This window comes from Melanerpes formicivorus, unplaced genomic scaffold (assembly GCF_026170545.1).
Source record: "Melanerpes formicivorus ecotype bairdi unplaced genomic scaffold, bMelFor1.0.p_v2 SCAF_55, whole genome shotgun sequence".
In the NCBI taxonomy this organism is placed as follows: domain Eukaryota; kingdom Metazoa; phylum Chordata; class Aves; order Piciformes; family Picidae; genus Melanerpes; species Melanerpes formicivorus.
Genome location: NW_027142407.1, coordinates 2,983,282 through 3,006,453, shown reverse-complemented (window position 1 = coordinate 3,006,453; position 23,172 = coordinate 2,983,282). Strand labels below are relative to the sequence as shown.

The 23,172-nt window shown below is 40.0% G+C and overlaps 1 protein-coding gene across 5 annotated transcripts in view; it reads right to left on the bottom strand.

Moving 5' to 3' along the window:
- Nucleotides 1-3,808: 3,808 nt before the first annotated feature.
- The window catches only part of LOC137452513 (cadherin-6), a 116,442-nt gene continuing 97,078 nt past the window's right edge, over nucleotides 3,809-23,172 (bottom strand). For 4 of the 5 annotated variants that reach the window (XM_068160984.1, XM_068160983.1, XM_068160986.1 and 1 more), the window contains 5 exons: nucleotides 21,082-21,218; nucleotides 16,053-16,174; nucleotides 15,135-15,252; nucleotides 14,797-15,048; nucleotides 3,809-10,583 (listed from right to left, as the gene is read on the bottom strand). In XM_068160984.1, coding sequence (XP_068017085.1) covers nucleotides 10,093-10,583; nucleotides 14,797-15,048; nucleotides 15,135-15,252; nucleotides 16,053-16,174; nucleotides 21,082-21,218 — 1,120 coding nt within the window. In that variant the 3' untranslated portion in view covers nucleotides 3,809-10,092. Of the gene's footprint in view, nucleotides 10,584-14,788; nucleotides 15,049-15,134; nucleotides 15,253-16,052; nucleotides 16,175-21,081; nucleotides 21,219-23,172 lie in introns of those variants that run through there. The other variant, XM_068160987.1, reaches the window with a different exon arrangement.

Sequence of the window (23,172 nt, the reverse complement as noted above, 5' to 3'; positions counted from 1 at the left end):
GCAGATACATAATAAGGGGTGTGTCTGGTATTGGAAACTCCATAGATGGATGGATTTGAAACTGTGGCAAAAAAGTAGATAATAAAGAGAATAGAGGCCATGTGAAGAGGCATAGTTTGGAGCAGTAATAGGTGGTTTGGCCCTCTGTCACTGAATTCTTTTTATCCCTTTAGACTTTCTGTCTTTGGCAATATGTATGAGGTTCATATGTACCTGAACATGAGTAATGAGTTATTAGACTGGTGTGAGAAGGAGGAATTAGAAAGAACCTGGCTCCATACTGTTTAACTATAAAAGAGCTGAGCAATCAAAATGCCCAGCAGTGGCAAAACAAAGCTCTGGTTTTTGGTTCTGACAGGGATGCCTTGGTACCTTGGTATTTGAGAGGAGAAAAATACATGAAATGAGTAACAGGGTGAAGAGCATACCCACTGTGAGCCAACATGAGACTGAGCCAGCTGGGCCCCCGCCTTTCTTACTCAGTCCCTACGTCAGCTTCCTCACTATTTTACTTACCAGAGCTCTTTTATTCATTTCTTTTCAGTGACTTGCTACCAAAGTTTAGGTTTGTTCTATGGGGACACTTTTGGTTTTATTTTATTTTATTAAAGGAGGTTTGAGAGTTTGTTTGTTCTAATAAGCTAGAGCTATAATTGGGAAATGGGTTAAGCTTGTTTCCAATTAAGATAATTGATGTGAAATACCCAATTGCATCCTGAGAGAGAGAGAAATAAGTTCCCCAGCTGAGTTGTAGAGGAGAACAGCTTTGTCTAACAATGTAGGTAGAAGCAGATGGTTGGGGGGGGAGGGGAAAGTAAAAGCAATCAGAAGGGGATTTATTAATTTGTTTATTAATTAAGATGCATGCATGAGCAGCCAGCCAATGAAGTTCTCAGTTAAGAAAGACAAAGTTGCAGCAGGAGTTCCAGGGAAAGCTGTATATATGGTTCGTTGGTTTTTTTTTGGTTTGGTTTTGTGGTTTTTGTTTGTTTTCTTCGGGGTGTTTCATTGTTGGTTTGTTGTGCTTTGTTGGGGGGGGGGCTGGGGGATTGTGTTGGGTTTGGGGGGAGTTGCTGTTCTTGTTGTTTGTATAAATGTGGAAATGCTACAAAACATTTTGTAAGCTTCAAGTCAGTATGTCCCCTTGAATACAGCATTCTTGTCTCTGTTTCTCTGATTTTAGAAAGCTCCCACCCCACACACCCCTTTTGCATTAACAAAATAGGATGTATTGAGCCGTGAGTATCTCCATAGCCAGCAAAAATATGCACGGTTTTGTGAACACTGATTTGCCAAGGTTAAAAATTGCTTAAGGAATGCTAGAGGAATGGGGTTTGTTCGCTTTCTAATTTGTGGGGCATAAGGAAAGTAGAATCAGCTTTTCTGACTGGAGGGACGGAAGTGCCAGGGGATCTTGATGTGGGGACAGACCTGTTTAGAACCTGTTAGTTGGTGCAAGCAGTTTGGAGAAAAGAAAATGTAGAGGGTGGATATTTGCTAGATAGCTGTCAGTGCTGAAAACAAGGAAAGACGTGCTGGTAAGAAAGAGGAAAGGCTTTGGATAAGAATATGTACTCTTCTTTCCTCCGTTTGTTTTTTTTAATGCTGTACCTTATCCAATTAACTTGGATTTAATTTACAGTATTAACATTATATGGGATCAAAACTGGAAGGACCAACACTGAAGTCACTTGGTTGCTCATGTAAGTGATCATTCTGGCATTTTTTATGCAAGTATTCAAGCAATGGTTAAATTGATGTTTCCTTTGGCTTCCTCGTTTGAGCTGTTATTGAAATTCAGCAACAGTTAAACTTTTATTTTTAAATGAGTCTGTAGGCTTTAATGGCTTGTCTAGCTCACCTGTCTGTGTGGTGACTTTGTTAGTATTAATGAAAGATGCGTACTGAGGTGGATGTGGTTTGTATGTTGCTTGTTGCAGGGGTGTTATTTACTTAGATAAACCCAGTAAATAAGTTCCTGAGAATCAGATATGCTTTGTGTTTGGAATGCTAGCTTTAGCTGGACTTTTCTTTGTGATTGCAGTGCTCTTTGATCTGGTAAATGAAGTAAGATAATTGCAGCAGATTCATGCAAACAAAAGGGGTAGGATCTTTCTTTTGTCCTTCTGGTACTCTGTACATGTAGAGGGTTGCAGAGATTGGACCACCTCTCAGCAGGTGGACAGTCAGGTTTCTTGCTGATCTTACTGTCTTCACTTAGAAGATGAAAATCTCAAGCAGACGTTTTATGAAGTCTTTTAAATCTGCTCTAACACGTAACAGAACCATGAACTGGAACAACTGCAGCCTCTCTATGCATGCTCCACCAAGACTGTATCCTTATTTGGCATATGGAGGGGAGGTGGATAGAGCCTTCATGTACAGTGCCTTCCTTAGTTTCTGTGATTTGGTGTTCAGATAATGGGATAGTTAATAATAAAACACTTTTAATTCCTGCATAGACCTATGTATTCATAGCCTTATGATCTACTACTGAGTGTCTTAAAAAACCCCAAAACACCAAACCAAAAAACACACAACACCCCACCTCGTTTCTTAGGCTAGTCATACAGAATTTTTCTCCTGGAAGTACACCAAAGATTGCAGGTGGATGCTAAGGCTAATTGCTCTCATCACTTAGATAAGTTACTCAATTCTTTCAGAAGCTACATGTGAGTTTGTTAAACCGGGTTTTGTTTTTGCTGTGACTTTTCCTACTCTTTGGCCTTGTATTTAGGAAGAATTTTCAACATTATGCAATTTCTGGAGATGTAGACAGATCTTTTGTTATGGAAGTGTTAAAATTAATAGTCTTCTCTGCAGGTTGTCCTTATATAAATGACATCTGGACTCCCCATACATGAACCAAGCCTTTACATCTTTTTTGGACCTCACACAATGCAACACAAATAACTAAACACTGCTATTAATTATATACTTCAAGGAGGGTATTTGACATGGTTTACTTTGGCAAAGCTCCTGCTGACTTCTGAGAAACCTTGGCTAGTCAAAATCAGGCTTGTAATCGTAGACTAATATCCTCCTCATAATAAGCATCACTAAATGATGCCTTCTGAAATTATATCACTCTTTTGAAAGGCCTCATTGATCACAGAATAGTGAGCTTTCTGCTCTTACAGCACACTGCAAGCCAGACATAAATGGCATTTGAAAGACTGAGTCAGTTTACTCCTGTGTCTTATAGCGATTGCAGAATCTTTATAAGGCTTGTCTTCATGATAGAAAAAAAAAAAAAACAAGTTAGAAAAAACCAATTTATTAAGTAATATCATATAAATAGCTTGTTACAAAAATCAATTTGCAAAAAGGCAAATTCACTGTGTGAGAAATTGCTGTTCAAATTGGTTTCTCATTAAATCCCTAAATTTCATATCCCACTGCCCTCCCCCCAAACCCCTCCCCACCAAAAAAAACCCCAAACCAACCAAACAAAAAAACCCCAGTACAGTGAACAGGAAATATAAGGGAGGGAGTGCACACTCTTGTAACAAATTGCCCATCCATGCTGCAGAAGAGATAATCATTCCAGCATGGGCCCCTCTGCAACACAGGGAAGCTTCTAGGTGTAAATCCTTTGGGTAACAAATTCTCAGTGTCTGCAGATGTTCCCCTGTGCTGAGTGGTGACCAGATCCACCTGATGCTAAGGCTCCCTTGGCATTACGAGCGGATGACGTTACAAGAGACTGTGTGTCTGGAACTTGCCAGCAAGTGAATCTTCCTAGGTGGTGGCAGCAGTTTGAATTTATGCTTTGAAGTATTTTTAATTAAAAAATAAAAAAAAATAATAAAAAATCAATACTGAAAAGCATTTATTTTAAGAGTTTAAAAATCACAAATCACAATAGGAGTTTGCCAGATTGATTTTGCTCAGTAACACAGTTAAGATGCACATAGCATTTATTATAAGGCCTTTCATTTCAGTTTAATTTTTCAAAGCAATGAAAGTAGTCACAGAATTAAAACAGTACAGTGATTTTTCTAGAGTTGTTTTTTTGTGTCAAAATCCAGAACAATTTTGTTTTTGCAGTGGTGTTTCTTTGTTGTGTACACCTGAACGCATCATAATTCTATACATTTGTTTCTTTAATAAACACTAAAGTAATAGATCATAGAAAACTAAAAGCTTATAGAAAGTGTCTCAAGGTATATTTACATAAATAGTGCAGTCTCATAGGAAAGGTCAAAACCCCATGGAATTGGAAAAGATTTCTCTGTATGCTGAACTTATGCCTTATTTGTCAAATTGACTTTGAGGAAGGAGAAATTCAAAGGTAGCAGCTCCTTTTTTATTTTAAACTATTTTTTTTTAAGAAAGCAAAAGACATGCAGGAAACCAAAACAAGAGCAGGTTTGTAAAAAACTACTTTGAAATCCAGTTACTCTACGCAGATGAAGGCAGCTTTGTGGCTTTTAAGTGCCATGCACCTGCTTTGCATGTGACTGATTACCTCACCCCCAGCCCCCGTGCAATTCACTTTCTTTTTTTGAATCCCTGTAACCCCAGCCACGGCTTTTGGATACCTACTGCTGAATCTTATGAGCTGTTTAGGATAAAGGGGGTAGCGTATGTCAAATGCCGGTCTGTGCTGGAAACTGTAATAGTGCAAAATGAAGAGTAGGATCAAGATCGTTTTAGCTGTGCCTAAAAAAACTGCTGAGGGGGGAGACTAACATTAAAAAGTTATGTTGGCTGCTGTAGTTTTTTTCCTTCCTAATGGAGCAATCATGAGGCTATAGACATTAAGTATGCTTTTGTTCCTCTTCATTCTTATGTACAAAAACAGCCTCTAAGGAAACAAGTCTTTCTGAAGTCCAAAGGGAAAATAAAAAAAGTTGTTTTTGACATTTATTGGAAGAGACTGCTGTTTAACAGGTCTGGAGGGGTTGGAAAAAAAAACCCTGACATATAGTTCATACTCATTGGAAGTAGCATAATGACTGTTAATTTGTTACCTCTTATTTGACAAGGGACCTCAGACTGCAGTGTTAATTGAAACACAAATGGGCAGAGGATGACAGCATCCAGTGGGGACACTGGCCTTCTGAGATGTTTCAATACTACTTATAGCCAAAGGAAACATGGAGAGATTTACAAGAAATGGGTGGCAGGAAGAGCTAACTCGGTATTTGCAGAGCTACCTGCTCAGAATTACTGTCCATAGCTCACCCTGCAGAAGGCCATCAAGATAGATCTGCTGCAGAAATTCAACATGTTTTACTAATAATCACAAGGAACTTTCTTTCCTGGAGATCTGCTGGAAGTTGTCTGAATTTAATTTGCTTGGTTTGAAAAAGATTGTCTGTCTTCTATCCATGCAAATCTTCCTCTGGTTGCTGCAGGAAACCTGGAAGTGTCAGAAGTGGCTGTGCACTGTTGGCTCTGCTCAACACAAATCTGGTTTTGAAACATGGCCAGCTGCATCCATGTCATGGCCAGATTACTTTTCCCCTTCTTTTTATTCATCCTGTACATGTATGGACTCCCTTTTCCAAATCCATTTCTCCCTGCTTGACTTCTTTATGATTGTTCTGTTTTTTGTGGTACTACAGATAATCAGTTGGGGTTTGTGTGACTTTGTGGGGGTGTGGGTTTTTTTGTGACAAAGAAATGAAGTGTTATGCCATGTACTGTAGCCTGCTACTTCCAAAACTGGTTGCCTCTCCTGTTCATTTTTAAGGGCAGGAAATACCTGCCCATAGAATGAAGTAAGATCTGACAACTAGCAAAATAAAAACTGTCAGAAAAATATCTCTGTTTCTTAGGATGAATTTAGAAAATACTTATGGTAGCACAGGTGCAACTTTCTGCCTTAGCTCTCTTCCAAGTGCTTGTCTACACAGTGAGAAGTCCTACCACAACTGCATTGGAGGTATGTGCTGCTGTGTCTCCCCCATACTAGTGCTGCTGTAGGATAAAATCAGTTTAAACCAGAAATAATAATTCTTCTGGAGGAAACCCATCCATTTTTCTGGAATAAATTTGCTCTTTTGGTAGCTGGGATGAAATAGCCATACTAGAAACCGTACTCCATTTTAAGGGTAGCAGTGTTACTCTTCTGCAGTAGCATGACTGGTGTAGTCTCTTAAAGAAACACACCCGTCTATCATGTTAACTCCACTGAATTCCTTGGAATCTTTTAATAGGTCCTTTGTGCTTTTCCAAATTAAAACTCAGCTGCATTGCTCATCTCTCTACCTGGCTTAAACTTCCTAACACTATTTTCCTCAAATATGTGTGGCTGTAAAAAGAGCAGGCTTAGAACAGCCTTGAGCCCCACTTCATAGCCCACAGTCTAACACTTGTTTATTATAAATAATAAATCTAGCATAGTGTGAAAGAATTGTTAAATACTAACTTCTATCATCTGGCACACTGGCATGCAACAAAGTGCAAAGAAATACTACTGCGAAGTTTTCTATTCACTGCAATGTGGCACTTTAAATATTTAATATGCAGTAATGGTTTCATAAATTGCACTTTGCGGTACTGCCAAGCAAGAGGAGAAGACAGAATTGAACACTTCTTGCTGTGTGAGATGCTAAATCTGTCTGGTTTGCAGGAGAAAACAGACCTTAAAACCTAGATGCGTAAACAATAATTTAGATGCAAGTTTGCCTTGAATTTTCTTACATGAATTAATTTGGTATTCAGGCAACATAGTTGTGGTGACATAACATAATTTTATATATATTTACACAATAGGCACAAGTAGCCCCTCTGTTATCACTTAATGGACAAGATAAACCAGCTTTCAGTTAGAAAACAAAGCAAAAAACGACTCCAAAAAAACCCCAAAACCTAAAACTTCTGCATGGACTGCTATTAGCAATCACCCAATCAGACAAAACAACTGTACAACCATAGAAAAGTAGTTACAAGGAGAGTGATGATTCTACTGTCTTGTTACTCCACTCCAAAGAAATACTAGTGCAAGCTGACCTGCAGGGTAGCCCAGCACTGTCTTCCATCAAGTGACAGTGATGCCCTCTTCCTTGTGAGCTGGAGTTGGCTTGCAGGACCAAATAAGTGTGTGGTTTCACAGCCATCTCTGCCACTCCCTCTGCACACAGATCTAGATCTGTTTCTTTTGGGCCTGCAGAGGAGAAGGGACAGGTTACTAGTTTTACTAGTTTTAAGGTCAGTGTGATGCTGAGCTTGGGGCAATTCCATACAGTAAGAGTGAGACACAGGCTTGTGTTTAGGAGCAATTCTGAAGAGCTCCCTGGGGGATATACTGTCTCCATTGACTGTATGAGGAGAGCAGCCTGAAGTGAGTGACCTGTGGCAGGTGGTGCTGGGTGTCTGCTGGTCCTTCAGATACCTGAAATCCACACGGTCTGCCCTGTGTGCCAGAGACAAGGCTTTGGAGAAGTTGTTTCCTGGATGTTCTGATTTCAAGGAAGCCATGAAAGACTCTACTTCACAGAATCACAGGATGTTATGGATTGGAAGGGACCTCCAGAGATCATCAAGTCCAATTCCCCCACCAAAGCAGGATCATCTAGGGCAGGCCACAAAGGAACATATCCAGGTGGATCTTTGAAAGTCTCTAGAGAAGGAGACTCCACAAATTCTCTGGCCAGCCTGTTCCAGTGCTACATCACCCTCACTATAAAGAAGTGTCTCCTCATGTTGAAGTGGAATTTGTGTGTTCTAGCTTGTACCCATTTTGACTCATTCAAAGGCTTTTACAATATAAATTCTTAAGGGGCCCTCAATAAGATGTAATAAGGGCCTAACTGTGCCATTGCTGTTGTAATTGGCACAAAAGGCCCAGCTCTGCCTTGATAATGGAGTTGGACACCTTGTTCTGCTAGACTGAAGCATTGTGAGGGGCCTCAGGTGAGTCCAGGGGTTCAGGACTCTGCAGCTCTGGGCTTCTCCTCTGAAAATCCACCTAATCAATTATGCTGGGCATCTGCAAGCAATTGGATGCTTTGCCCTAGACCTACGAACATGCTCCTCGCTGTGAAGGAGTCTTTCCCACTTCCAGCTGTGTAGCAGAGTGTGACTCGCTCATCCTCCTCACTGTGAGCTGGTTAGCAAAACCTGAAATAGATCATCATGGTTCTATGAGTCTAATACTGTTTTCTTTATTTAACTCTCTAGGAGTAATGAGTTCCAGGGATTCAGTCTTAAACCTAATAAACAGTAATGTAAAAGGAATTTTTCCCCCTTCACTCTTTTTAGAGTAAATCTGAGCTGCTTAGTTTTCAAACTGATTCGGTTAAGATTTTGGGGAGGAGGAAGAAAGATCCATTCCTGCAATTCTGTTATTAAATACTGTTTCAAAATGAAATGAATGAGACTAGTTGTATATGAGGTATATTAAAATAACATTTAAAATGCCATCTTTCCTTGGCACAGTACCATAGACTGCCTCCGTACTTGAGAACACAGTACAACTTTAGCTCCTGGAATTGGACATGTCCATGGCAGCCTCTTAGGGTTTTCTCCATTAAGCCTCTCCTAGGTAGCTGCATTTGAAGAGTAGCAACTGTGTGCGTTTGACAAATCAACGGAAATACTGAATGGTGCAGAAGCTGTAAAGAAAAGTGGTTTGGCCTGAAACTATGGCAGCTTCCTCCCACTTCTGGACAGAAATAATGTAGTTTGGCAAGGAAGATAAATGCACAGAGAAAGACTTGTGATTAACATTTTACCTTTTCTTGAAGTGTTGGAGAACCCTGTCTGAATAGTTTATGTATAAAACGAGTTGTAGTTATAAACCATACTTTTCAGGCCACTGGAATGATGATCAATTCTTTCTTGTTGTTGCATTCAGGGCTTGAATTGGGGCGGGGTGGAAATAACCACCCAAAAGCATGAGAAATTTCTTCCTCCTGCAGTATGACAACATTTTCAACCTCTGAAGCATTTTCCAAATGACTTACATAACTCTTAAAACATCCTGATGAGGTAGGCATTATTTGCCCACTTTACAGATAGCAAAACTGGGCAGAGAGTAAGTCAGGAAGCCATCTTAGGCATCCTGGTAGGGAAGGTTAGGACAAGAAAAGAAGTACTTCTTCCTTCGCACTTGTTCTTTTTGCCCCAAAGGGTGATAGGCCCTTTGAGCTTCCTGCTCCCCTCCCGCAAATGAGAACAAGCAGAAGTAGTTGAGTATGAAAAGTCTGATTCCCACCTCCCCAGCAGAGTGGCCATCGCTGAACCGAGGCACAAAAGGAGGCCAACCAAAGAAGTATGATGAAAAGCACAGTTACGATCTGCTCCTTCCTCCAAAGTCATGATCTAATCTGGAGCTAGATTAGATGACTTGCCCTGTATCATAAGGCAAGTCTGGGTTAGAACTAGGAAACCATCCAAGAATTAGACATTGGGGCCAGTGACCACACACACATGCACACACGCACATCTCTCCAGCAGTGCTAGGTCAGAAGAATATATACACAGCAGTCAATGAACACTCTCTCTCTCTCTCTCTCTCTCTCTCTCTCTCTCTGTGTTAGTATGATTCAGTGCATTGGGGGCAATGGCAAGCTCTAGAAAAACACTTAGATTTGAATGACCATTACACCCTTCTACCCTCCTTATGAGTAAAATGCTTGTTTGATGTTTTTTTTTCTCAGCTTACTCGTATAATAAACCTTCATTCCATCACCACTACTTTTGACTATAATACACAAGGTAAACTAGGGTATCTCATTACATTGGGATGTGCAATACACAATTAATTGCTGAATAGTCTGAATACAAGTAAAAAGAGCAAGTGACCTTAAACAGTAATATACTCTGATTTACAATATAAGCAGAAAAAGTAAAAATATTGCTCCCCATCTGATCCTTTTTTCCCTTTCCACCACTGCCATGCCAGTCAGATTGGCTGGGTAAACTGGATGCACTAAAAAATAAGAATTTTGCCTCTTGGAAGCTCATATAATGATACTAGAAAAAGTTTTCTGACAGCTGATCCACATGGGCTGCAGTCATTATACAACTGGAACAGGTAGAATTTCACACAGCTGTGGAGAAATAGAAAGAAATAGCCACTTCACTTATCTCAATGCTGTTTCTGAAAACGAGTAAGGGGGGAAAAAAGGCAACATATCAAGAGTCTCTGTCACTGTCCATTGCGCCGTACATATCTGCCAGCTTTTTAAACCGAGGGCCCCAGTCACTGAGGTAATCGTAGTCCTGATCTCCTTCTGTAGTCACTGACTCCAAGGAGCTGAGGGATTCGGCCACAGAACCGTTACCTTCGTACGCATAGGTTGCTAACGAGTCATATGGGGGTGCTGTTGGGTCTGTATCATTGTCCTTTAACCTTTGGTTAATGAAATCTCTGACATCCGCGTTATCTCGCACTGTTGCAGTTCGCCGTGGCATAAAAAGCGTTTCTGGCACAATATCTCTGCGTAATTTATTGTCATCTATGGCTTCAGGATTCCTCAGTGTGCCGATATCAAATGCCTGGGTGTCTTCCTCTCCACCACCTTCATCATTATAACTGACAATGTTGTCTCTGATGTCTTCTTTGGAAATAATCAAAGGCTCTTTCTTCCGCTGCCGTCTCAGTGCTGCAAACAGCACTACTGTAACTGGAAACAAAAATAACAGGGGAAGAGAAAGGGAAAGGTTAATCCCTAACTCCATTAAAACCCAGAAGAAATGCTATGCCTCTGCTTGAATTCAAAGTTGTAAAAGATGTTTTGCAAAACTGCAAACACAGACATCAGATTTTCAGACTGTGGTTGTTCTGCCGGTGAGTACCCTGGGAGATGAGATGGCATGAACATGCACTAGAAGAAAGGAAACATCAAGCTTGTAAGAAGCCATGTAGAATGTCTTTTTGTCAGCAGGCACATTTTTACTCAGAGTCACACAGAAATTTCATTGCCTTTGGAACAGAACAAGTTTCATGAGAGTTGAGAAGTAGGAAACACTTTCTCTCAAAGCAAGGAACATCAGATGTTACTTACCTTAACCCCTGGAAGGAGATGCAACTTGTGCTATGTACCAGGCTAGTACCTACTGGGCTAGGATAAAAGGTTAGCAGAGCTGTATTTTAAGATAAGTAAATCTGTCCTCTTCTGGAGAAAAAACAAACAAAGAAAGAAACTTGGAATATGGAGTGGATTTTTAGCCAGCACAAAGTCCAAGTTTTATTAATGCCACTGGCATATTTTTAAAAAGTCCATCACCTTAAAAAAACCACATCTTAAGTCTTGCATGATGAGATATGGTAATGGTATTTTTTAATTTGACAAAGGCATGAGATTTCTCAAACATATTTTATGCCTTCCATTCTACATTGTCTATACATGTACTTTTAATTTATTTGGAGGTCAGGAACTTTTTCCAAAGCCCTGATCCAAATTTAAATATTTTTACCCAATGGTACTGTTGAAGGAGAAGGCACAGAGGATGAAAGGGAGTCTTTTCAATACTATTTCCCTTAGAAGCTTATTTCAGATTTTTTACCTTAAGATGGTGAATGGCTGAATATTTACAAATTAACATCATCAAGGAGCAGAGATGTATTAATACTACCACTGTTGCTTTATCAGTCTGAAATCCACAGTGCCCAGTATTTCAGCTCTGCTGTGCGAAATCCAAGAGATGAGACATTTTACTGCCTTCATTGTTCTTTCAAAGCAAATCAAAGCAGGAACTGTCTAAACTCATTGGTATGAGATGATGAAGTGGATCAAAATTACCTTCCATATCACCTGTGTTTCTAAAGCTGTATGTAAGTTGAAGCACACTTAACTTTTTCTCTTTTTTTTTTTTTTTTGGCAGTCCCTTCCTTATTTGTAGCCCTTTTAAAAACAATTCCAAAGGGTAAGGACATTTTCTACCCAAAATTTTAGCCCTTTGAAACCTGTCTGTCTTAGCTTCCTTCAACAAACAGCTGATTTTTTTTTTTTTTAAATTATTTATTTTTTTAAAATCTGAGGAGCTCCCCTGCAGGATTGTTTTGAGCAAGATGATTTCTATAGGTGTGCTCAAGCATGTTGTGGAAGTCTCTCTCCATTGATTACAGAGGGATCCCAAGAACACAGGAAAATGCTGTTAATTCCTGATGTGACTTTATTGTAAGAATAGTGTAAGGGACACCATCTGTTGATATGAGTTGAAAGGAAAGAAATGAGAAGGTGAAACTGAAGAAATTAGAGAGCTGGTTCAGATGGTAAAAGCTTCAAGCTATTACCCTAATGGTGAGGATTTGCTTGTGGTGTGATGTAAAGTTCCTACTCTGAGTGAAGATTCTTTGTGCTGCTGTGCAAAAATGCAGTAAGAGAATTCTGTTCTTTAAGAGCATAAATCAATGACACTGTATGAGAGAATGGAATGGAATGGAATGGAATGGAATGGAATGGAATGGAATGGAATGGAATAGAATAGAATAGAATAGAATAGAATAGAATAGAATAGAATAGAATAGAATAGAATAGAATAGAATAGAATAGAATAGAATAGAATAGAATAGAATTAACCAGGTTGGAAAAGACCTTCAAGATCATCGAGTTCAACACCATCTAATCAATTAAACCATGGCACCAAGTGCCTCATCCAGTCTCTTCCTAAACACTTCCAGTGATGGTGACTCCACCACCTCCCTGGGCAGCCCACTCCAATGGCCAATCACTCTTTCTGTGAAGAACTTCTTCCTAATATCCAGCCTAGACCTCCCCTGGCGCAGCTTGAGACTGTGAGAGGATTGAGGGAAGGTCTATATGAGAAAAACAGAGATAGCTGGAGGACTTGAAAAACACAGCATCAATTTTGTATGGGCTTTTGGATTATTGCCTGACAGAATGATCTGAGAAAGCACCAGAATGGTAGTTTTTCTGAGGGGCTGCTGAAGTAACTCATTAACAAAACTGGTGTTACACCCAATGTGCAAAGATGAAACTTAGGTAATTATGTTACATCTATGATACTTGACTTTTCTTACTTTGTGCTGAACTCAAAGGTAAAAACTCCAAAGCATTGGAAGTTATATTTTAAAGTACATCACCTGAAGTTGCATGTGAGTTTTTGGGCATGTCTGAGGCCTGCTGATAAGCTGTTAGACTTACTCAAACTGTAAATAAACTGAGCAATTTACAGGCATTGTTTTGTTGCTGCTAAACTTTAAGTTGTGGTTCAGAGCTGCCCAGAGTATTGTTTTTCATTCAGTAGTGGCTGCACACACAAACCCTGCAACCAGCCTGAAAATAGAAAATGATATAGCTGAGTTAATTGAAAACCTGCTTATGGTGCATGGCGGCGTGAGCAGTAATTGACATAAAGTGCTGTTTAGCACACAGAATCAATTATTTTCGATTGACATAAACCAGTAAATCATTCAATGTCAGATTGATATTAATGAGCAAAGTTGTACTAATGAGTGCAAGACTATCTGCACCATTAGATTTCTTTTTCTGGTAAGGAACTTGATACAAAGTGAACTCAGCCCTTATAGGCAATGATACCATGGTTTGGGAAATGAATTTAATGGTGAATTAAGGGTAAGATTGTTATTGTGGGAATCTTTTCTGAAAATGGGATAGTGTATATATGGGCAAGCCATGACTATACTGTTGAAGTCTGAGAATCACAACATGATATTTGAGTCATCACTGGAGAGAGAAATTTTGTTAATAGTAATGATCAGTAATGAGGGTGGTGGAGCACTGAAACAGGTTGCCCAGGGAGGTGGTGGATGCCCCATGCCTGGAAACACTCAAGGATCTGAGCCTTGGGCTCTGAGCAACCTGATCTAGTCCAACCCCCTCCACAGTAAGCAGGGGTATCCTTAATTAGATCAGGGTGTCCAGAGCTCTGGTGAGCCTCACTTTGGATATCTCCAGGGATGGGGCCCCAACCACCTTGCTGGGCAAGCTGTTCCAGTGTTCCACTACCCTCATGGTAAAGAACTTAACACCCAATCTAAATCTGCTCTTCTCTAGTGTAAAGCCATTGTCCCTCATCCTATCACTACAGGCCTTTGTAAACAGTCGCCATCCTTCTTGTAGGCCCCCTTCAGGTTTTGGAAGGTTGTTATTAGGCCTCCCCAGAGCCTTCTTTTCTCCAGTCATGTCCAAAGAAAATACAACTATTGCAGAAAGAAGTGGAATCACTGAGGAAACATTTTCTCCCTGGCATGACTGAACTGCTATAAAATTGTTCTGACTCCTTTCTTTTGTGTCTAGGTACTAAAGGTCACTAATAGTGTCTGCCTGAGAACTGCCTGTGTTGTATTGTACAGTTCTCCCCGGATGAACAGACTATGGCTAATGGCTGAGGGATCAACCATCTCTGTTTGCGCTATGAGAGTGGTGGAACCTGAGTGAGAGGAATGTGAGAGATGTTGCAAACTGTCCTTATTTTTATTAAAAAATAGATATTGAGCACCTGTAAGTGCTGTAGGGAGACAGCTGTGAGCTCTCACACTCAGGATCTAATCTCTTCATACTTCCAGGTGCCTGGGGAGGAGAAGCCCACAGCTTTTGAGAGAGTGCCTTAAGTAGCCACCCATTTCAGCATACTTTTTTTCTCAGAAGTACTGAGACTTCTCAATTTAGACACAGGAAGTTAATTGTTTAACACTAAGTTATCTGGCCACCTTCTGTGGTGATTAGTCTGTTCCACCTCTGAAACCAATAAAGAAATAACTAAGATTAGGTGTGATATTCCCTCAGAGAGGGAAATACTGTAACACAAATGCAGGATACTTTTGCTTTGCTGTTGTTCTAGCCTTGGTATAATCACTTGTGCCTGTGCAAAATAACCATGAAAGGTTCAGAGTGCCTCTGAGCTACTTACCGAGTAATATAATGATACAGAGAAGAATGGCAATAAGAGCCCCGGTGCTAAGACCTGTAGGATGAACCAAGGCTTCGGCATTACAGGACAGCATCTTTCCTCGATGGTCACAAGCACATACTCGAATAGTCACAGTTTCAGTGCTGCTCTGGATAGGGTACTCATTGTCCGATATTACCACTGGCAAGAAGTAGGTACTCATTTCATGCCGGTTATACCTGGTTTTTCGGGTGAAAATCCCTGCTGTGTTGTCTGGAAACACAAAGCACACCTTATATCTTTATCTGAGGGATGAAAGCGAGGATAAGAAAATAAGAAAGGTCTTCCTAGAAATTCACCTCTGTTGTCCTGTAGTGTAAAGTTGGAGCTGCTGGCTGCCTCGGGAGGTATGGAGAATGAAAACTGATGTCCATTGTGAGAGTCATCTTTATCAACAGCACTTAACGTTTGTATCAGCTGGAATGATAGGAAAAAAATTACCTTCAGGGTCAGTGGACCTTATGCTTATTTATGTACTCTAGGATTGTAAAGCAATCTTATTGTATCCATTTTTTTTCTTCATCTTTAAAGCAGCTGATGCTGCTATGGTGAGCTTAAGAAAAGTGATTCATATGCTGCTGATTAGGATAACCATGATATTTTATCCTGTGCCACCAGCCAGTAACATAATGAACTTGAAAGTTGGCCAGAAAATCATGCTGAATTGAACCAGCCGCTTTGGGCTGATGGCACTGCAGACAGGTAGGAAACCTTTGCATGGGACAAGAAATAAAGATGAAAGGTGGTGTTGACAGTCCAAGCTGACTGTCTATTTATCTACCCAAATCTCATGTCACAGTAATTGTTTGGCTCAATCTTCCAAATTATCTGCTACTTTGAACCATTTAGTAATAAGACTGTTAAGAGTGAGAGTTATCTGGCAGGAATTAGCTGTATCACAGACAGGACTTGCAACATTTATGGACCTGAAATTGTATTTGAAGGAGACAGTGGAGGTGTCTGAATAAAGCAGAGAATCATGGAATGATAATTAATCAGGGATAACAAGGGGCAGTACAGAAAACAACAGTCTAAAACATACTGTCACATTAGCTGCAAGAATACTAAGTGTAATCAGATCAATGCAGCTACTGTTTAGTTTAATTTTGCAAACCTGACAGTTTGATGCAATGCAAAGTATGCCTCTTGATGAGACGATGCAAGAGTAGTAACAAAACTCAATTAATTTGTAGTACTGGTACAAGCAGACAACACACCTGTTCTGCCTTTGCATTTTCACAGACGAAGGTCTCATAAAACATGGCAAACTCTGGAGCATTGTCGTTTACATCCAGAACTTTAATGAACACTGGGACACGGCTACTTTGTTTTGGGTTGTCTGAAATGACAAAACCAGAAAGAATAGAGATTTTATTTAGCACAGCTACTGACTTAGTGCAGGAGAAGAAAAGGGAAAACTTAGGACCTCATTGCCTTAATTCTTGTCACACACAACACTCCACTTTTGTTCTGCTGCTTTCTGCAGAACATGGTATGGGATGAATTCCACAGAATGATGCTGTGTTGTCATTACCCTGGTTCTGTGTAAGCTAAACAGTTAAGATGAGTTGGAGTTCAGGATTTACAAATTCCTTTGAACACTCCACATAAGTATGTGTGACAAACACGTGTATTGAAATACAATACTGGAATTAAATGAAGCCTGTTTATTAGCCTGACACAGTTTGCGGGCAAGAAAGTTTTTAGAATGTAATACCTCTGATAACTCTGAAACAGGAAGACTGAGGAGTCATGAAGATGCAGTTGTTTTTTTTTCCCTCTCCATTTGTAATATCATATTCTGTCTCTTACATCTTGTGACACAGTTACTTAAGCTACCATGATTACCCTTATGTTACAGAAGTAGTAACTGCAGCTGTGCTTACATATTTTCTAATCCCTTTTGAATTGATTTTTCTGATATTCTAGAGTTAACACTAAAGTGTAGCAGCCGAAGAACATCAACACTATATAGAATCTGTAGATCCCCATATGTAAATGTAGGGTTTTCTTCTCCTGTAATGACTGTGTAGTGTGAAGAGACTGAATTTGACAAGGATATTCCTGAGCATAACATGCTGAGGAAAATATTGTTATCTTTCTCGATAAAAATCAAAACGTTTGGAAATGCACCATGGTGTATAGATGGTTGCTTTTTCTGTTGGGTGCAGACAGACTTTGCACAAAATAAGGAAGAAAGGCCACTGGCAGGAGCCTTGCCTAAGCACCATCAATGATGAAACAGGCAAGACTCTAAGACAAAAAATCACATCATAACAATTAGTGATTCCTAAAAGGCACAAGCTCTGTTCCCAAACCAATTTGTCATCACCAGTCGAAAGGAAAACAAGAGACATTGCCAGGACTTGCTCTGTTCCCTTTGTGTTTCACATCACACAAAGGCCAGGTCACCCAGTCATACTCACTGTGGGAATGAGTGTGACTCAAATGAGTTTCCTTTAAAACAAATACCTTCTCCCTCTCTTTCATGAGGGCTCACACAGCATTTTGCCATGTTAGTTTCCTACCCATGTTACTAATGCATTTTAACCTGTGATTCAAGTGAAAAAAAGAGTGCAATAAAATACTGCAGATCTAAGGCTCTATGTTTCTACAAGCATTCATTGTAGTTGCTTGTTGAGTTAGGGTTTAATAAAAGTCCTATTACTGTGTTTATCATGCTTTTGTAAATTTGAAAATGCCTTCTCCAAAATTGGCATTGTATATTTGTATTAGAGAGCTCAGTCATTTGGACAAAATATTATGATTTCAAGCACCACAGTCCCATTGAAGTTAATAGGATTCCCTTAAGCATAAACCACTTCCTAATATGAATCACTGGAGTAAATTCATTCCATGTATAAAATAATGGTTTATGTATAACATACACTAGGCTGAATTCTGTGATAAAATACATCAATACAAATGTTGAATTTTTCTAACAGGCAGAAAGCAAAGGTACTCATTTGAAGTCACAGGGCTGTTCACAAGACTATTTTGTAAGGGCATAGCTTTCTAACAAAAACATTCAAATATATTGGCAAACGTGATTCTTCTCTTTCAAGAATTACAATAGTTTTCTAACGTGCTTTTTGAACAATGAATTACCTTTTTTTGGTTTACTTCTAGGTGCTTAAAATTCTCACAATTTAAAATGATACTGTAATAAATAGAAGCATCATAAAAATGTTGTGCTCTATAGACATGGGCCTTTTTTCTGATTTAATGGAAATGGAAGTTGAAATGTATGTATACATCCTTAAATGTTGGTTTGTGGTTGGTTTGTTTGCTTTGTCATTTTTCTAATTATTTGTTTGCATTGTCCTTTAATTACTGCTGGTCTCCATTTCACAGCTCCACGGCCTCAACAAACTCAAACAAACATCCATTCATCTCTGTAGCGGTATGTTTTCTGTCGAGGCAGCAACCAAATTGTTGAAATGTCCCTTTTTTAAAAGAATCACAGTATCACAGTATAACTAAGGTTGGAAGAGACCTCGAGGATCATCGAGTCCAACCTATCAACACAGACCCCATGACTAGACCATGGCACCAAGTGCCACATCCAATCCCCTCTTGAACGCCTCCAGGGACGGTGACTCTACCACCTCCCTGGGCAGCACATTCCAATGACGAATTACTCGCTCGGTGACGAACTTCCTCCTCACCTCGAGTCTAAACCTCTCCTGGCGCAGCTTGAGACTGTGTCCCCTTGTTCTGGTGCTGGTTGCCTGGGAGAAGAGGCCAACCCCTTCCTGGCTACAACCACCTTTCAGGTAGTTGTAGAGGGCAATGAGGTCAGCCCTGAGCCTCCTCTTCTCCAGGCTAAACAATCCCAGCTCCCTCAGCCTCTCCTCACAGGGCTTGTGTTCAAGGCCTCTCACCAGCCTTGTTGCCCTTCTCTGGACACGTTCAAGTGTTTCGATGTCCTTCTTAAACTGAGGGGCCCAGAACTGGACACAGTACTCAAGGTGCGGCCTAACCAATGTAGAGTACAGGGGCACAATGACTTCCCTGCTCCTGCTGGCCACACTATTCCTAATGCAGGCCAGGATGCCATTGGCCCTCTTGGCCACCTGGGCACACTGTTGGCTCATATTCAGGTGGCTGTTGATCAGTACCCCCAAGTCCCTCTCTGTTTGGGAGCTCTCCAGCCACTCCGACCCCAGCCTGTAGCTCTGCATGGGATTGCCATAGCCAAAGTGCAGCACTCGGCACTTGGACTTGTTAAATGCCATCCCATTGGATTCTGCCCATCTGTCCAGTCGGTCAAAGTCCCTCTGCAGAGCCTTCCTACCCTCTAACTGACTAACATCTGCTCCTAACTTGGTGTCATCTGCAGACTCGCTGATGAAACAGCAGCCTCAAAGTCTTGCCAATGGTTGATTCACCCTTATGTGTTAAGTAAAGAATATTTTAAAAGACTCTGAGAATTCTTGATATTTTTTTAGATTACTTCAGTGAAATACACTTGGAGTTTGAAGTGTTGATGCATCACTGAGAGCAACCAGTGATTAGGTGGAATTTAGTGGACTGGGACTTTATCTAGCTGTCCTAGAAATTACTGGATTTTGCCAGGAATGTTAAGCAGTGATGCTTTCCAGTCTGGTCTCTTGAGACTAAAATTAGTGAGGTAGCCTGGCTCAGACAAAGGCTTGTTTAAACAGTAGCTGCATTTCAACCAAGAAAATTACCCTTGGAAGGCATTTACCCCACTTACGCCAAATTTGGTCTAGACCCATTGAAGCACAACCTGGGAAGTAGGTTGTTGCAGCCTGGAAGGATTCAGACTAAAGAGAAATAACAATTAAGACAGAAGCCTGTGTCAGATACAAAAGGTTTAGTCTGGCCCAGTAGAAGGTCTGCCCTTAGAGGAGGAGGCAAGGAACTAAATGAGTGTTTTGTGTAGATACTGACTTGGTTTTCAGACAGTATACAATTTTTTGTACTGTATATTATTTCACCTCTGCTAGAATCAATGCAAGTGTGTTTCTTTAAAGTTCTTGTGTTTTGTTCCTTTTTAGGCGTTTATTTTTCCTCTCCTGTTTTATCCAGGAGCTCAGTCTGTAACATACAGATCTTAACCCTAGATCACCCCTTCAAAGACTTAATAGAAACACAAACACCTGACTGATAGCCAGAAGCCAGTGTTTGGTACACTGAATCCACATACCAAGAGGGAGAAAACTAGTAAGAAACATCATTCCTGCAGGCTCTAGCCCACTGTCTTTTTACATAACCTATCTGCCTGCATCAATAGCATTGTTTCACGAGTTTTCCATTTTAGAAAGACCTGCAGAATAAGGAAAGCTGTAGTCAAGTACTCCTTAGTTACGTTCCTCTCACTATTCAGCAGCTGATTGAGCCATATGTACATACACAACATAAGAAAGTAAAGGTTATATTGAATCAGAATATGGTTATGGGGTTTTTGGTGTTTGGTTTGTGTTTGTGTTTGGTTGTGGGGTTTTGGGGGGTTTTTTGGTTGTGTTTTGGTTTGGTTTTTTAAAGCCATTTAGCCTCTGAGTTGACTGTGTGATGGTCATGGAACTGGTGTTTATATTAGATCTATCCACCATTACACCATGCTTTACAAGCATAGGCACTGTGCCTCTTCAAAAGCAAATAGAATTGCATTTCCTAATACTTGAGCATGTCATATGCTTAAAGCATTAAAATAAAGAGAACTGTTTATTGAGGCCACCTAGCATGCACATCCTTATGTATATCCATGGGATTTCAGTTCCAGAAATCAACATGGCTACTATTATCACAAGATTACTTCTTAGCAATCCTGAAGTGATTGATTTGTAACTAAAATTGTAATTTCAAAGGATACAAATTGAAGTTAAAAATAAAAATCCTTAAAACTGGACCTAGCTCAGCTCACCCACCTTAGTCTTGTCAACATCCAGCCTGTACTGCACTCAGTGTGGATCACACTGAATTCAGTTTGGCTTTAAACCATCTTGCTTGCTGCATGCAATTGCAGAATTCAACAATCATGATTAGAAAATGCAGAATTGTTACCTTTCTGCCTTGCTCAGCCAAGTTACCTCTTTTCATGAACTGTTCCCTTAGTAAAACACAGAACTACAGACCACCTCTTGCAGAGTTTCTTCTTCATTAATACTGACTGGACTATCCCTATAGCCTGACATGTGCCCAGCCTTGATTTCCACATATTCAGCTAGAAGGCTAAATTCATTACAGCAGGGACAGCAGTTCTATTTAGGTTTGACTTACTGATCTCTGCTGCTATTACTGTAATGTTGTGCCACAGCAGTGTTTCCCGGTCAAGGGGTTTTGAAGTAAATATCGAACCATTTCCTGAATTGATGTTGAATACTCTGTCCATATCAGTGTGTCGATCTACAGAGTACCTGCAAATACAGAGACAGAGGTTAGGAGAATGCTTTTCCTTTTAATTTCTCTCTTCTTAAACCATTTTTTAAGGTGAGACGCCAAAGAGCTAGTAAATGGGGTTGTCTTTTGTTTTCAGCACAGGTTTCAGTCTTTATATATTCACACAAAGAGGTAGTTCTGAGCTACTGGATAATGACACATTGGAGGTCTGATTTAGAAGGTGGAGCATTGTCACTGACTAAATGAATTACTGCAGAATTTACATGCCACTGAGAATCATCAAAGCTTTGTTTTTAGTGAGAAATGTGAAGACTGTGTCCTGAAAGATATGAAGTTTATTTTAAGGCTGAGTTGGCTTTCCATTTTAAGTCCCTTACTTTATTATTTGATATCTCCACTGTTCCAAATAATTTCTGATATAAAAGTTTGACAGCTGGGGTGCATTTCTGCCTTTCACTTCCCAGCATTTAAAAAGACTACCCCCTGAAACCAGGTCAGCATGAAAAAGAATCCATTATTCCAGAGTACGTATCATGTGAAGCTTTGCTGTAATTCATTAGAACTAGCATGCTCAGCCCTGCTTGATGGTATTTGTATGTTAAAATGAATGCTAACAAGCTCTGGAGGAGCTCAGAGTCTAAATATTCATTCAGATTGTCAGTGTGATCTCTTAGTTTTTCTGCTGAACTGAATCCAACTTTAAAAGCTCTTCAGTTCACAGGTGAGGATGCTGCTGCCCTGATCCCAGGGCAGCAATTGTGACTTTGTTTCATGTCTCACGAAGAGAAAATTCTTGCATAAATTGTGGAATTTTTTGATGGAAGTATGTCTCTGGTGTTGTTAAAGCAAGAAGGCAATTGCATTCTTCTGCTTTTGTTTCAAGCCTGAATGTGTCCTGCTGTACAATTGAGGACAGAGTCTTAGGAAGCCCAGTATGTTCCTTTAATGGCCTTGCAGGGCATGTCTGTGGAGGCAAGGCAGCCACTGCTATCCCTTGTGTCCACACAACGATAAAGATATGGCTGAGCTGGTATGCAGTCACATGAAAACTGGGCCAGGAAAATGATTGGCAGAGTTTACTGCCACTACAAAACTGATAGGAATGCAAAAGCTGATGAAAAATTCACATTCCCTGCTCTGTCCTAGGAGCAACTTTTTATTCTGCACAGAGATCCCAGTGACTGTGCAGTGCCATTTAACTTCTGAGAGAGATTTTGTGTGGAACAAGAGAGTAGAAGAGCCCAGCTGACATGTTTATGACAGAGGTTTAGGATGAATTACTTTGCTAACAATCTTGTAACTGCACTTTTTTTCCCCATTTGTTTGTTTTCTTCTTTGCAAGTAAAATGGGAGATAATATTCACAGCAGATCAGGCTAGTCTTACTGTAAAATAAGAATTTTAGAGTAGCTTACCTTCCTAAAACGCCCCTATAGTAAGTGTTAATTATTTGCACCAAATTATTTTTCTTTTTCCACATTGTACTCCTATGGAAACAACCAAATAAGATTCAAAGGTACCGCCACAAAAAGCTAACTCTTGTGGATTTGCATAGGCCCACTTTTCTAGTTTTTCAGGACTTAATTTAGTTTTTATTTGTTGCTGTCACTTGACCAACAGTACTGCAATTTCAGCTGCTTGAAATCTGCTGTGGGGTCACTAACCTAGTTCCTTCATGCAGCACTGTCACATTACCATCAGTTTGAAAAGAGCATGTAAGAAGGTATGTAATAGACAGCACTGACTGATGGGACAGTTCCAGCAGGTTGTGGTGTTTTGTCCACATCTGAATTAGCATGTGAATTTGGTGACTTACCTGCAATGTTTGATGGAAACAAATGTACACAAATCACTATAAACTCCCACATTTTGACAAAGTACTTGATATGGTAAATATTTTATTTAAATTAATTTAATTCAGGCTTTTATAGGATATTATGTTGATATTTTATGAATGCAATTATTTTTCAGA